Source organism: Lissotriton vulgaris, unplaced genomic scaffold, assembly GCF_964263255.1.
Source record: "Lissotriton vulgaris unplaced genomic scaffold, aLisVul1.2 SCAFFOLD_2847, whole genome shotgun sequence".
Lineage (NCBI taxonomy): Eukaryota > Metazoa > Chordata > Amphibia > Caudata > Salamandridae > Lissotriton > Lissotriton vulgaris.
In genome coordinates this window covers 70,641-87,220 of record NW_028244197.1, presented here as the reverse complement: position 1 = coordinate 87,220, position 16,580 = coordinate 70,641, and the positions used below count along the sequence as shown (strand labels likewise).

The following is a 16,580-nucleotide window of genomic DNA, read 5'->3' as shown; positions in this document are numbered from 1 at the left end:
TGGATGGTGCCCTGATGTCTCACGATGTCTTTGTCCAAGAACATGGAGTACCAAATACACTGTTTCTCCTGCATGCTAGTGTTTTTCGCTACATATGCAACACTTGGGCTCCACAGGGGATAGAACCAGTAATGCACGCCCTACTCACTATGCAATATTTGATGGTAAACGGGCGCCATTTAACGAGGTGGCTATTCAGAGAGATCAGCACGGTAGCAGCAGTGCCACTCCAACACCTCTGCATGAGATGGGAGGTGGATGTGGGCCGTGCGCTCACTGACAAAGAATGGGACACTATTTAGGAATAACTGAGGAAAGTATCCAGGAACCCTAAATTTAAGTTTATACAGCTCATGCTTTTACATAGGGCCTATCTGACCCCACACAGGCTGAGTTCCATGTTTCCAGATGCAGTAGATGTTTGCCCACGCTTTCATTCCTCGGCAGCGGTATTAATACATATGCTGTGGAACTGCCGACGACTAAGCCACTTTTAGGTGTCCGTATGTACGATACTGAAGGACATTGCCCGATGCGGAACAATGTCTTGCTAGAGTTCTGCCTATTGGAGTTGGGTCCAAAAGGGAAGAAGGGTAACCACGTTAACACGTTTGTTAACCTTGACTTAATATTAGCCAAGCGTGAGATCACCATGAGATGGAAGACTGCCAAACCGCTGTCACTACAGGAATGGCACAGTGAAATGGTTAGATGGGGCAGGACAGAGGGTGCTGAGCTGCAGAGGGAAGAACACAGAGGGTTGCGTAAGAAACCCATTTCTATGGAATAGAATGCGTTGATGGCAGAATTTATTGCTCTCGACATCCAAACGTACTGACCGATTCTTTATACACCTCCCCTCAGGCTTTCAGACAAAAAGCTGGGGACAGTTTGGGCTGAAGTACATCTTTATAGTTAAATAATGGTTGCTGTTATGGTGTGATATATTTGGTCTCAATATATGTTGTATTGGGATGGATCAACTAAATGTATAGGATTTAAGCTGAGCCAGTGGGGAGGATGGGGGGTGGGAGTAGAGAATGTTTAGTTTTTCTTAACTGGAAGAGACACAGTTACCTGGTACTGTCACATTGACCAGGTATATAACATTAAGTGGCCAATTGAGTTGGAAACATATTAAACAATGCCTGATGAGAAATTTAATGATGTGGTTATCTCCATTTGCTATAGGTCAACTGCTGGAGAGTTGTAAATTTGAGGCACTACTATGCTATATGCTTACGCTGTTGTTAATTCTGGGACTTTCAATGTTGACATGTGAACCTACCGGCTAATGTCTTCTGGTTTATTGTCTGATATGTAAAATCAATAAAATATGTTTTATAAAAAAAAAACATGGGGTCTCCCTCATTTGTTCGTTAATGAAAGTGACCCTTATCACACGCACCACAGTCATTCCTAAGAAGTCACCATGTTGCGTTGATGCATCTAGTACCAAAAAAGAAGGCATGCTTCACTGGACCCTCTGAACCTCCCATATGCCTATTCTGAGTCTTATTTCTTATCAGCACGGGAATGCTTTGGAGGGTGCAAGCTTGACAAATCTGGAGCAAAATGACAATAAAGTAACACCATATCCCACTGAAGGGATAGGCCCAAGGGATGGTATACCTTCATCTGAGATGTACCAGACATCTGGTCTCCTCAGGGCAGCTATGTCTTGTCGCAAGTACTAACTCCTTCACCTGCTTAAATAAAGAGTATGTGTAGTATGCTCGAGTCATCTATTAAAGGGATACTAACGATTTATTACATATTAGGGTTACTCATGAACTTATATGGGGATGGATGTCAATCCAAACAGTGCTGTGATGACCATAGAAAAGACAAGGCACAATTAGCAGTATTGGGAGATATGGTTTACGGTGCTTCCTGTCTCAGTCCCTGGTCCCTGCTATTAGTGATCTTTAGTAGCTTGTCATGGGGTCACTGTTCTGCTTTGAAGTAGGTCTCTTGCACTAATCGCACCTCTTCTAAGGGATTGCACTAATGAATATTGACCCCTAGAACATCATGGTGCAAGAATATCAAGGACAAAATATCAAGGGACAAATATCGGAAGGTAAGCGCATATAGGGAAGTATAGATTTACTATTCCCTATTCCACATCCAAATATCTGGGATTTATATGTATCCATGTATCCCATAAGTGCATATATGTGGAGGTAGGTATAGAAAATCTAGACTGATTTACCTGTTGATATTTTTTTCAATAGTTTGCCCTCCATGTTGTGTTCCATCGATGTTCTGGGGTCCATATTTAGGGTGCACACCCTTCTAGGCGGTAGTTGGGGGACTTTGACATTTTCGCCATGGAAGAAAGTTCAGGAACTCATTGAAACAGTCCCTGGAAGTTAGAGAAAATTCCCTTTGCTCTTCTTTACATAGTTTGAGGTCAGGTTTTAGCAACGTATGATTACTAAGCAAAAGTACAGGAAAAAATAAACAATAGTTAAACGTTAACTGTAAATAAACACATTTTTAAACTTTTATGTTGCCCAAGGCAAAAAATTAAACTTTGCTTTTCAGCGGTGTACTGAGTGATAACGATATATGAGAATGTTTATATCATCACCTGGTTGGACATAACTTCAAAATGATAGGATCCTAGGGGGCGTGGCTTGGGCAGCCAACATGGCAGACACAGCTTGATCGAGTTCTGCGCGTCTACGCCAAATATCCTACATAATGTCTGCAATCCTACCTAGTGCTGCCCATCGGACATCGGTGCTTTCACGCTAATGCCCGGGATCATCTGTGGACTAGAGGGGGCGGAGCGGCAGACATTGGTTGGCGTGCTACTTGCCGGGCTGTTTGAGGTGTGACAAGTGACGCGGATCCATACCTGGCGCGACCCGTCCTTTCCCCGACCTCTGGCTTGGTGCCTGCGGCTGATTGTGGGGCCGGATCGGGCTCTGAAGGTGAGGTGGGATGCCCTGACGTGGGAGCCAGTGGCGGTGGTGCCGCTCGTACCTCATTGATCCTTTCTCTGGACACCCTACCTGAATTCCATTCCCTCGAAGTCTGCCTCCTTATGGGAGACCTGGGTGCTCATAAAATCTGTCGGATCTACCAGACACTAACGACACACACCAGAACACCATTGCATAAAACTAGAAAGGCGTGGCAGGATGACATACCAGAGTTGACAGATGATGATTGGGCCGAAGCCTTAGCTAGCCCTCGGGGAGCGGCCGTGTCCTGTCGATACCACCTCATCCAATATAAATACATAAATTGCGTATACTATACACGCCTTCACCTTTGGAAGATGGTTGTCGTCCAATCCCCCCAGTGTCTATGCTGAGGAAGGGAGGAAGGATCATTCATACACACAGTGTGGAGCTGCACCGCATTGCAGCCCTTCTGGTGCACATTCTCAGCCTGCCTGGGTAAGATATTAACCTGGGATCTTCAGTTCGACCCAAAGCTATTTCCATTGCACAGTACCGATGGGATAGGAGGGAACCGGTATAAACAGCACCTTCTCTTCCTGGCACTCACTATTTCCACTCGAGACATTGCCCAGCTGTGGAAGGAGGCCTCTCCCCCGACATTAGGGAAATGGAGGCAAGGCCTAGACAGTTGCATGGGCGCAAAGATTGTGGTGTTCCAGGCATTAGGCTGCCCCCAGAAACATAGGAAAATATGGTCCCGATGGGCAACATACCAGGGAATAGATTTACCCCCTCCCCTCTCAGACCCCCTAGAGAATGATAACGCCCACTATCCCCAGACAACATCATACCTCATCACCGCTCATACATGTACTTAGCTGAATTTACCAAGAAGCACGAGTATTATATCTGTCTGAGCCAAACTGTTTTGTTGTGCTGTATATATGTTCTGCATTAATATGCTATACATGCTTGGTACACCCGAATAACTTTTGTCCTGATTATGTATATGTCGGGCTGCGGCCCAGAATGTATAATGGAAATTCAATAAAATTTGTTGTGAAAAAAAAGGATCCTATGTTAGAAAAAAAAGGAAATCTCTGAAGAAGACAATGGTAGGAGCCTCTTCAGGTTTAGATATACACCAGTCTGAACAAACCAAAAGAGGCAAGTGGAGGCACTGAGAATGCAAGGCTGGGTCAACTCCCGACCAATGGGGGGAATGTGCATATATAGTTAAAGACTGGACAGTGTTTCAATTTCTATATACATAAGGAGCAGGTCCTTGAGAATCCACAAGGTGGCAGCAGCTTCTAGTGCTAGAGGTGTTAGAGAAAGGTGACTCTAACTAAATATCTAACTCACGATATGAAACTCACCTCTGGCAAGAAAGTAGAATCGTTTAAAAGCAGCAACACTTGCAGACCCCGCTCATCCAGGCTGCTGATCCTGTGGGCCTTCAGCACAGCCTTGTTGACCTCAGACTGGATGTCATGTGAAAATGAACAGCTATTCCTGGAAAGACATACACACAGGAAGTAAAACAACACAGCTCCGTTATAGCACATCCGGGTCAAATGTAAGCATGCAAGAGATCAATAACACTGTTTCTCAAGGCTACCTTCCCTAAAGGTTTATGGGCACCTCACTTATTAAAGACAACAAATGTGGGTTTGTGAAAAAAATAAAGATGGCAAATAATCGGTCTTCTGGCAATGGTATAGATGTCTATGGACTGCCTGGTAAAATGTGGTAACTTGGGTGAGATACAATTATGGTTGAGTTCTGCATCAGACAGAGAGAAAAAGAGCACATTCTATCTGAATATTTATATTAAGAAAAGGTGTGCACTATTAAAATCTGTGACCGTACATTTAGAACCCAGGTGTGCATGTAGTATTCAGGAACAAAGCCACTGCCTTTCATTAATGTGATAGATTATAAGGGAGTGAGAGCCTGGAAATGCAAGAGTACATTGGAAACAACAGAGAACCAACTAAAGGAAATGTCCACACGATACAAACAGGAAACCGCAACTGTTATCCCGATTTGTGGCCATCAAATGAAAATATGCAGAGCTCACAAACTCACACACCAACCTTTTGTGGCAAGACCTACACAGATACAAACACAGGCAATTAGGCTGTTTTGTGAAAAACAAACTTGAAAATACAGCTGATAGAGATGTGGTGGGGGCTAGCACCTTGTAGATGGTTTGAGTGTCTGCCATTTATTGCAGTATTATCCTTCTACCTGTGTTTGGTATCTTTTGCAACATGCACACGTCACTTTTCTCTTGTAACACACTGTTTGCTACCTCTTACATTTTGTTTGCTTTAGATACTTGCACAAGTGCCACCATTGCCTACGTAACGTTTGTTCTTGTGTTTGAGTGTCTGCCATTTATTGCAGTACTATACCTCTTCTTGTAATCTGTACGCTTTTTGTAACCTGCACACGTCACTTTTTCCAATCTGTAATGTACCTTTTGCTACCTCTTGTATTTTGTTTGCTAACAATTGTCACTTTTAATAATAATAATAATAATACAACCACTTTTAGAGCGCCTGGTTACACTCAAGACAGTGTGTCCCCGCGCTTAGAAATGCTACTGCTCCCTGAAGAGGCCGAGGTCCGGAACCAGTCTGGGTCCTAAGCTACAAAGAGACAATTATTGGCTTGGGAAAAGGTAAGTTTTTAATTTTAGTCTGAATCTCATTTCTGAGGGCTCCATGCGCAAGTCAAGAGGGAGATTGTTCCAGTGTTTACTCACAAGAAAGCGGAAGGAGCTACTTCCCATCCTAGTCTTGCGTACGCGAGGAAGCTGAAACAGCATCGCTCCAGCAGATCTGAGGTTCCGGGTGGGGCGATGGATAGTGAGAAGGTTTCGCAGGTAACCTGGACCTTTTCCCTGGGCAATGCGATGGGCAAAACAAAGAGCTTTGAACTTGATGTGCTCCTCAATAGGGAGCCAGTGAAGTTTTCGTAATGCCGTTTTTCCCGGTGCCCTGCGTGAAAGGTTGAGTACCAGGCGGGCAGCAGCATTTTGGACACACTGCAATTGGTGTAAGCCTTTTCAGCTTAGGCCTAGGAGAAGAGCGTTGCCGTAGTCCAAATGTGGAGTGACTAGGGCATGAATAAGTGTTTTCCTGGCACTGATGGGGAGCGGATCTAGGACTTTACGGAGTGTTTTTAATATTCCGAAACATTTTCCCGTAATTTTGCTAATCTGTTGCTTGAAAGAAAGCTCCGCATCCAGCCAAATTCCTAGATTTTTAACGGAGTCCGCCGGGAGGGGGATCACACCTAATTCTGTTGGCCACCAGGCCTGCGACCAGGCAGAGGGGGGCTTTCCAACCACCAACAGTTCTGTTTTATCGCCATTAAGGCGTAGGCATCAAGTAACTTAACGTTTTGTAATTTGTTCACTTGTAATCTTCTCCTCGTGTATTAGTACTGTTCCTATTGTGAAGCGCTCTAACACCTTTGGGTAAAGTCTGCGCTATATAAAATAAATAAAATAAAATAAATAAAATAAAATGGTGTGGTGTGGTGTGGTGAAACTATCAGAGCAACAGCAGGGCGGAAGCAAGAGAGAACAGTGAAGAAAATGGTTTTGCTTACACCGGAGTTACACCTCCTCGTAGGTACATTATCAGGCCTTAGAACATCTTGTACAAGGACTAGGTACACTGATCAAAATGTTGTTGTTTGTTGTTGTCTTTTCGGTGACAGCTCTGGGGGAGTAGAATCAACAATGAAAGCCAGACCAGGGCCTTGGCTCAGAACAACTGGACCATATTACTATGAGGGCGGAAGCATGCCTTTCCGCCAGGGAAAGGCATGCGGGAATCGCTTGTGGGAGCCCGTTGCAGGCCCCCAGGGACTCTGGGGGGTTTGGGGTGCACATGGGGGTACCTAAGGTACCCCCCTGCATTTCCATCCACAACATGGCAGGCAACGCCCGGTGCCTGCCATGTTGTGCATGGAAGTGCATGACATGCCTTCCTGGCATTGTGGGGGGTGGTGCTGAGTGCAACGCCCGCCACAATGTTAGGAATGAAGGATGCGCCCGCCACTGTGGCAGGCGCATCCTAAATAATGCCACCCACTGGACCTCTGCCCTTATGGCGGGCGGTCCCTTTTCACGACGGGATGGCGGGCGGACTTTGTGCCCCTATATATTTATAATATAGAAACATTTCTGGTGGGCAGAGCTTGTGATATGCATCAAATTGGGTCCCGCCCACTGCCAATTCTGTAAAGACGCAGTCTTGATGCCATGCACTGGAAATGTCTTACAGAGTTTACTTTGAATATTTCCATGGACATTCTGAGTCTAAAAGTTAATCGTGGGAAGTCACATACTATGATAATTTGCCTGGGCAAGACCAGGGCTTTTACCCACTTTCTTGATGGAAATAAAATCTTAACAACAGACACTTTCTCATATCTCAGGTTGCTCTTTAGCTGCCAAAACAACTGGAAATCTCTGTTGGAAACCAGAAGGTTATATTTTGATAAATCGATTATGGCAGTGTTTAAATTTGCATCCAGGTCAGGTATGCAGCCACTGAATGAGATTACCACTACTTATAACACTTTGGGGTTGATTAGGATGGTGGGCGGATCGACACCGCTGGCCCGGCGGTGGCGATTCGCCCGCCAATTGCAACCCGATTTACCCCTGCCATATTATAATGGCAGGGGTATCGCGGTGGACGCAAAGTGTGTCTGGCGCTTTTCCACCGGTTGGCAATCGTTCCGATTGCCGGCCGGGAGGAATTGTGCCTCAATATTGTGGCAGTGCCTAGCAGGCACCGCCATCCATATTAGGATGAGTGGCAATCAAGGCCTTTCCATGGTGGCGATGCCGCCATGGAAAGGCTGGCGGGGATTCAATTTGGGGGTCCGTTGCGAGCCCCCAGGGCGGTGGGGCCTGCACTTACTGTGCACAAGGAGGCAGGCACCGCAATGCACATGTCATTTCACCATTGCGGTAGGTGCTGTGGTAATTATTAATTATTAATTAATTAAAAATAAATTACTTCTCACACTTTACCCCCTATAAAACTGACAACCTGCACCTAAAACTTATTACACAATTGCCATAATTAATTGTCAATTAATTAATTAATAATCATTAAACACTAATTATTAATTATTTAAAAATAAATTACTTTCCAACTTTTACCCCTTTAAACACCACAACCCACACCTAAAATTTTCCCAAAAATATTACAAACACAATTAACATTATAAAATCTCAATTAAATAATATTAATAAATAAATATATTCATAACTCTATTCTAATTAAATTACTTCTCACCATATTCCCCTATAAACTCACAACCCTAATCAATACACAAAAATAATTTCAATAATTACTTAATTACAATTAAATTACTTCCCACCCTATTCCCCTATAAACCCACAACCCACTCTGAATAATAAATTGATACAATTAATATAATTATCAAATAATTAATTAATAACATGTAATTACTAAATAATAAAAATTAATGACCAGTTAATAATTGATTAACCATAAATGAATTATCAATACCAATAAATAAAAAATAAATAATCACTTAATTACAAATAAATTACTTCCCACCCTATTCCCCTATAAACCCACAACCCGCTACGGAATTAAATTACGCAAAATTAAATAACTTACAATTCATTACTTTAAAAAAATTCAAGCATACATTACAAAAATATTACATACTTTTAACACATAAACTAACACTTAAACCACCATTAAAAATATCAACATTTTTAACAACTATATTAGGACTGTCGATATTACTAACTTCGATCTAATAAAAATCGATATTCCTTTCCTGAATTTCGATATTCTGCACCACTATATTTTTGCAATTCGATATTCTATCCATTCTATATAAAAAACTCGATATTCTGTCCAGTCGATATTTTTTTCCGATATTGTGACTAGTTATCCTGTTAAAGCACAAAATGAAATGCTTGAGCAAGTGTCAGTTTTCAACTGAGGCTGGCTAGTATGTTTTCCTGGTTACATCAGATTAATAAGACCGCGTTGAAGCAACGATAGGAGTCTACTGCCATTTCTAAACTGTTTTAAAATACAAATTCCAGAATACTCTCTCCAGCCCTTGAATTATATAATGTTAAAGCCAATGGGATGGCCTTGTATGGAAGGGAGCTAAAGAGCGACGTAAAATTATCTCGGTTAGCACGTGATCCTTACTAAGGGGTCCATTATGATTGCGGGCGGATCGCCACTGTACATATAGCGGCGGCAATCCGCCCGCAAAAAACATACGCCCGCTCAGAATTCTCCCCACGCCACATTACAATAGCGGGGGGAGCCCGGCGGACAGAAAGACTGTCCACCGGTTTTCGGCCCGGGCAGAAAAGCTGCTGACATGGTGGTGGTGTCTGGGAGACACCGCCATCCATCTTAGCATTATGGTGGGGACATGCCTTTCTGTGGCGGTAATAAAAAGAAAAACATACACAGAAAAGTACATGTGGGAAAATAACTTGCTTATTTTGTAAACTTTAATGTATTACTCATGTGAAATTGTCATATTAATATAGTGCAGTAATGCTTTTAGTTAAATAGAGCTATGCATTCATGTTTATTGAGAGTGTTTGTGGCAAAACAAACACATTTGGTAAGTAAACCATGCATTTATGTTGCTTTCCGCTAGGTAACCTCTATCAGGGTGAAATTAGAATGGTGGGAGGTAAACAGAAGTGCATTTATTCTAAGACCTAACATCTGTTGTGTTTGTTTTCATATTATATATATATATATATATTTATTTATATATTCCCATTGAGGCCCGTGCGGCCTAGCCAGAAAATGGCTGCTTTGTAAGACTCTGAGAAAATATGGCCCAACGACTGTGCTTGAGAGATGTATGGACGGCCTGTGCTTGGGCTACTGGTGTCAAGGTCAGCTTGGCCTAGAACAATGGACAGGTGTCAAAAGATGCTCGAGTTTGTGAGCCTGGGAAAATTGAGTGAAGTAACTATACAATATATAAACAATACAAGGACAGGATAATGAGTATCAAACTGGACAATTTTGACCGTATGAGAAACGTGGAAGAGACAGTGCAAAATTTGGACAATAAGAAGATGAGGTGATCTTAAGCACCCCTCTAATGGACCAATGAGGAATGAGTATGGACCCTAAAGTTTCAAGTTAGTTAGATAAGTTTCGGAAAAAGGGTAAAAAACTACTGGTACGAAAGAGAGAAATAAAAAAGCTGTTCCTGAATTTATTTTCGCACGACGACATGCTCTCGGACTCAATATTGGTGCAAAGACTTTGAATTTTTCCTGACTTTAACTTTTGATGGCATTTGAAATTGAATGCGGAGTCCTGATGGGAGGTAGACATCGAGGAAGATAGAGTGAGATTTTGGGAACCTGTGTCGTTTATTCCTGTCTTTTCCTTCAACAAACTTGGTAATATGACATTTTAAATTTTTATATCTTGATTGTTTACTAATAAATGTCAAATTTATTGAAATCATTTTCTCCTTGACTAGAATTCTATAGAAATGTTATAATAAGAATTTTATGAGCTTAATGCTAGAAGTAAATAAATAAAGTCATGACAGAAGATAAATAAAGTCATGACAGAAGAATTAAAATAATAAGAGAAATAAAGATAAATGGGAAATAGTGAAGTTAAGCTGGTCTTAACCTCATCAGAGCTTCGAACGTTCAGCGCCCAGTGCTGAACGTTCGAAGAACGAATGCTGGCCCGACGGCCAACGGTCGTGCGCAGCACTGGGGAGGTAGTGCTCGTGACGACCGTTGGCCGTCGGCAGCAGTTAAGGGGTTAATTTCCATCAAATACCTTCTACTAGCTGGTCCATCGACCAAAACAGTGGGGTGCCTTGATGTTATTTCTTATAAATCTAAAAGGAATGGAGACGTCCATAAATGCATATGTACATAATGTATAGAATTTAAATTGTAAAAATAGTAGGGTACTCCGCTGTCCAGCAGCTCGTCCTCTAGTCTTCACTGGTCTTGGGAGCAGTGTAATTGTGTGAATGAGTGACTCGCGGTGCTATGGGCCCCACCGACGAGTGAAGTTTGATAGCTCCTGAGTATTTTTTGATGGTTTGGAGGGTTGTTTGAGAGCTGTGGTGGATCAGTTTTTCTTGGTAGCAGAAGTCAGGTTGCTATAGGTTAGTTTGGATAAGCAATGTATAGATTGACAAGGTTAATTTATATAGGGTTCTGATGTACAGAATTATGACTAACATTGCATGTTGAGTTTGTATTACGTTATGTGTAGTCTGAATTTTGAAGCTTCTGGGAAGTAGGAAGCTGGTTACTCTGTCTGCCGGCAGAGGGGAACATGAGGCAAGTGAAGTCGCACATTAGATAGTCTGTTTCAAAGTGGTAGCATCGTTGTGTGTTACAAGTTAGGGACTTTTTCCGTATGTAAGTGGTGAATGTATAGCGAAGGCAACCTATGAAATCTTGGGCTTAAGCACAGGAATCAATTGGGTATTCAGATTAAAACTTATCCCTGGGAGAGGTTTAGAGTTTTCCCCTAAGCTTGAGAGAAGGGTAAAGTAGAGGGAAGTGCTGCTTTATCGGCGAAACTAAAATTCTATGGCATAGAAGAGGTAAGCTCTGTCTACTGGAAATACAGAATTCTTGCAAGTTTGAGGAGACTATCATTTTGGTTTTAGCGAAACAGACGAATGGAAATGTTTTATAGTGTACCTAACTGATTTAAGTTGCATAAAGTACAGAAATAATTTTGCCGATAAATTTTGTAAAGGAGGGGTCAGCAGAAGCCACAAAAGCCGGAGCAGAGCTGATGTAGGCAAGAGTCGCGCTGGGATAGTTCCACGTGACTAAAACGTTTTGAGTGCTGATTGGTGCTTTAGCGAGAACTGTGCAAGCATAGGTAGAAGTGATTGTGACATGTTCTATTCTAATTGGTGCATTAGTGTGAATCGCGCTGTGATAGGTTGGTATAGCGAAGCAGTTTGAGATACAGCGTACGGTTGTTTTGAAGCGAGAAATCTGTGGAAAATGGATAATTATTACGGAGAAGAAAGAGAGAAACCTACATGGTTTGAGAAAATCAAGCACTTGTTTAAAAAGGATAAGGAAATAGGGCCATATGTATGAAGGTGACAATTTGCGATTCTAAATTAGCGATTTTTACCGAATCGCAAATCGTTATGTATGAAAGAAATCGCAAATAAATAGCGATTCAGAAAAAACGCTATTTATCTGCGAGAATCCAAAAAGCGATTCCTTAAACCCCAAAATCGCAAAATTCCGATTCCTTAATGGGAAAAAACGCTATTTTGCGATTTTCGCAAATCAGCCAATCGGAAACCTGGTGCAGCTTGATGACATCACTACCAGTAAGTGACTGCCTTCCCATGCTGCAACAGTGTTGCTGAGTGAGAGTCACAGTGAGGGAGAGCGGGAGACTGAACATTGATACAGTTACACCATGGCTGAAAGTGGCAACATGGAAATGCCTGAAACACAGCAGCAGCAGGGAGGAGAAAGTTCCAGAAAAAGAAAACTGAAATTTTCAGAAGCAGAACTGGAGACACTGATACCGGAGATGGTGCCAAATCACGATTTGCTGTTTGGGAAGAATTCCCTGAAGGTGCCAGAGACCCGGAAAAGACGCATTTGGGCAGCCATACAGGCTAAAGTGAATGCGCTGGTAGTAACACACCGGAGTGTGGACGTACTACGCAAGCGCTGGTACGACCTGCGCCAGCGCTCAAAAGAGAAGTTAGCTGCCAGGTTGGAGCAGTCACAGCACACCGGTGGATGGACCTCAACTGTGCCGGACTCCACACCAATGGAGGAACTTGTGGAGGGTACCCTGCTACCAGAGAGCGTGATGGGCGTGGCTGACCTAGACAGCTCAGATCAACAAGCATCCAGACCAGGTAAGAAGCATGCCATCACACCCCAAACCCCACCCCCACGCCCTCCTGCAGCGACCTAGTGTCCTGGGAACCACATTTCATGCTAGAGCAGGTACACCGGCAGACACAGCAATGCATCTTGGGAGATGTAGTCACATGAAAATAAATGTTGTGTTAACCAGCCACGCTAGGCAAATTTTGCACTTCCAGGTCAGGAAAGGTAAATGAAAAAGTAATGTATCTCCAAACTGTGAAATAATGTATTTTCACATTGCAAATGAGTACAGTTGATTAATGTGTGCTGTTCTGTCCACAGCACCAGCAACTACACAGCCTACAGGCAGTGGAAGAGTGATGGAACCTCCAGACTCAGGAGACGCAGGGCAGGAGCTAGAAACTGATGGGGAGGGGAGCCCTGTCAATCCTCCGAAGAGACAGAGGAGGAACATAGTGAGGCCACTGCCACCAATGGAGGACGAGGCAGAGGACAGCAATAGTAATTTGCAGTCCGAAAACACACGGCCACAGCAACAGTCCAGGCCACAAGACAGCCAAGGTCCACAAGGCACAGCCAGGCGCAGACATCGCACGGCCAGCAGCTTCGGAGATCAGGCTGAAGAATCTGTGTTTGCCGGCTTGGAATTGAACATGCTACAGGTGCAGTGCCTGCAAGCAAAAAACATAAAGGCGTTACAGCGAGAGGTGAGGGCAGGGCTCAGTGGTATAAAAGGAGAACTGAGGGGTGCCATGCATGCGCTTTGTGGAGAGCTGCGCGCAGAACGTGCTGCAAGGCGCAGAGATATGGAGCGTATGGACCGTTATACACGGGCCATTGACCGCTTGGCCTCCGCCACTAATATCCAGACCAGGCGCAGCATTGTGATGCAGCGGGAGTTGCACATGCCATACAGGACATTGCGACAGCAGTTGTGCAGGCAACATCTGCTCTTGATGAGCTCCGGGCCGTCCGCACTACAGGCCCTGGAGTACTGACTCCCAGTGAGGAGTACGCCCAGGCAGTGTGGAGCAGCAACACCCCACCACCCATACTGGAGAGGCGCCGTAGTGGCAGGAACAATAGGCCTGCTACATACAATTAGAATAAAGCGGTGCAACACTAACAACCAGCAGGGGCCGCAATTTGTTTGCTTCCAGAGAGGTCAACTTGAGACCTGACTTTGCATTCACTCCAGGTTGAATTGTAGCACTGTGAGTCAAACATGTGCATGATATTAGGAGTATGAGTAGTTGGCAGGAGGGATGTGTGGCACTGTTTCTCCTGCAATTAAGGAATAAAAACACTGTCACACAAATTAGATTTGTCATTGTGTCATTATTTCTTACCTAGAAGTAGTTGCGTGTAATCTCATCACGCCTCTGGCGGCCAGCTGCAGCACCAGCTACACCAGTTGCCATGCGTCCAGGTCCAGGCCCCTCCACGTCAGAAGAATCCGATTCGCTCAACTTCACTGGTGTGCCTTTCCTGGTAGCGATGTTGTGCAGCATGGCACATGCTACCACTATTTTGCAACTTGTTTCAGGGCTGTATTGGAGTGCTCCTCCACTTTTATGTATGCAGCGGAATCGGCTCTTCAGTATGCCAAAAGTTCGTTCTATGGTGCCTCTTGTTGAAATGTGTGCTAGGTTATATTGATGCTCCCCAGCATTAGCAGGATTGAGGTAGGGTGTCATGATGAAATCCCGGACTGCATAGGCCCTGTCACCTGTGGGTTGAAATGTGAATGGTCAGTCACTGTAATGCACATGGTAGTCACTAGAAATGTGCCCTATGTTTCTATGCATTTACCTAGTAGGTATCCCTCGCCGAAATCACCCCTTGAGAGTCTACCGTATAGCCAACTGTGACGGAATATGAAAGCGTCATGTGTGCTGCCTGGATACTTTGCTACTATGTCAGTGATGATGTTTTGGCATCACACACCACCTGTATATTAAGTGAATGGTAGTATTTCCGGTTCCTGAATACGTACTCATTGTTTGAGGGGGGGATATTGCAATATGAGTCTCATCTATGCATCCTATGGGGGGGGAATCGGGCAACATTGTAACATTGTAAAAGTCCTGCTTGGTTTGGGCTAGCTCCTGTGGGGTGTTGGGGAAGTGAATGTGGTGTTGCATTCTCTGTGCCATGGCATCGAGGAACGCATGGACAAAGCGCGACAGGGCACTTTGTGACACCCCTCCTGCTGTGGCTATCACCCCCTGGAAACCACCTGAAGCAAGCAGGTGTAGTGAACACAGGACCTGGATGTGAGTGGGGATGGCTTGTGTCCTGCGTGTGGGGTGTTCAAGATAGGGTCTGAGTTCTTCAATTAAATCTACTATACTGTTGTCCTACAGTCTGTAGTGGGTGTAGACGTGCGCTGGTAGATGGTGATGCGCACACGGAATATCCTCTCCTGGTGTCTCCTCCTCTGCGCATCAGCTCTCAGTCTCCGCCTCCTCGCTATCACGTAGAGCCCAGACATTGTGGAAAAAAGTCTGTTGCAGTGTGGGCTTCCTTATATACTTTGCACCTGGGTACCACCTGCTCCCACTTGGTGGTAATTGCGATTTCCAAAATTGCGATTTTTGTGAATTCGCAAATTGCGAATTTTTGATACATTCCATTGCGATTCCTTTGTTGCGATTTCCAGATTTGCGATTATCGCTAACTGGTATGATCGCAAATTAAGGAATCGCTATGGAAATCGCAGTATACAGGTTCTCGGAATGTAAGGAATTGCTATTTTAGCGATTCCTTATTTTGCGATTAATTTTTGGTTCATACATTGGGATTTGCTAATTTTTAATCACAAACGCTAATTAGCTTGATACATATGGCCCATAGTCACTAGAGAGGAAAAATTGCTTCCTCCACCAAAAACGCCAGCATCTCATATGATTCAGAAAAGGGGGTGGTGATGAACAGAGTGTCTGAATTAAGCAGACCACTCTTACCCAGTCCAAAGATCAGGGCTTGATCCATCACCGTTATTTATCTCACTGCACCATCCCAGCTCAGAACCTGGCTATATGCAAATCAGTCTGTCCCTGGCCCAGTGCATCATAGGAACAGGGCAGACTAAACTACCAAGCCAATTCTTCACCAGAAAGGAGACAAGCCACCGGGGACCGGTTTCTGGCATTTCAGCCGTCTTCGGCCCGGCTTGCTTGAATCCTGATGGTGCAGTGAGAAAGGGACTCATGTCTGAGTATACCCTGCCACACCTATAGTGGCCAAAACGATTCAGAAAAGGGGGTGGTGATGAACAGAGTGTCTGAATTAAGCAGACCACTCTTACCCAGTCCAAAGATCAGGGCTTGATCCATCACCGTTATTTATCTCACTGCACCATCCCAGCTCAGAACCTGGCTATATGCAAATCAGTCTGTCCCTGGCCCAGTGCATCATGGGAACAGGGCAGACTAAACTACCAAGCCAATTCTTCACCAGAAAGGAGACAAGCCACCGGGGACCGGTTTCTGGCATTGCACCATCAGGATTCAAGCAAACCGGGCCGAAGACGGCTGTAATGCCAGAAACCGGTCCCCGGGAGCTTGTTTCCTTCCCAGTGTAAGAATTGGCTTTTGTAGTTTGGTTTGCCCTGTTCCCATCATGCACTGGGACAGGAACAGACTAATTTGCATACAGCCAGGTTCTGAAACTGGGATGGTGCAGTGAGCTAAAAAACGGTGTTGGATCTAGCCCTGATCTCTTGACTGGGTGAGAGC

At 44.2% G+C, this 16,580-nt stretch overlaps 1 protein-coding gene across 1 annotated transcript in view; it reads right to left on the bottom strand.

Annotated features, from left to right (window-relative positions):
• LOC147668128 (zinc finger CCCH-type antiviral protein 1-like) overlaps window positions 1-16,580 on the bottom strand; it is a gene marked incomplete at its 3' end in the record, with an annotated part of 295,880 nt that overhangs the window by 218,270 nt on the left and 61,030 nt on the right. The window contains exon 2 of the mRNA XM_086948763.1: window positions 4,298-4,433. Coding sequence (XP_086804889.1) covers window positions 4,298-4,433 — 136 coding nt within the window. The remainder of the gene's footprint in view (window positions 1-4,297; window positions 4,434-16,580) is intronic.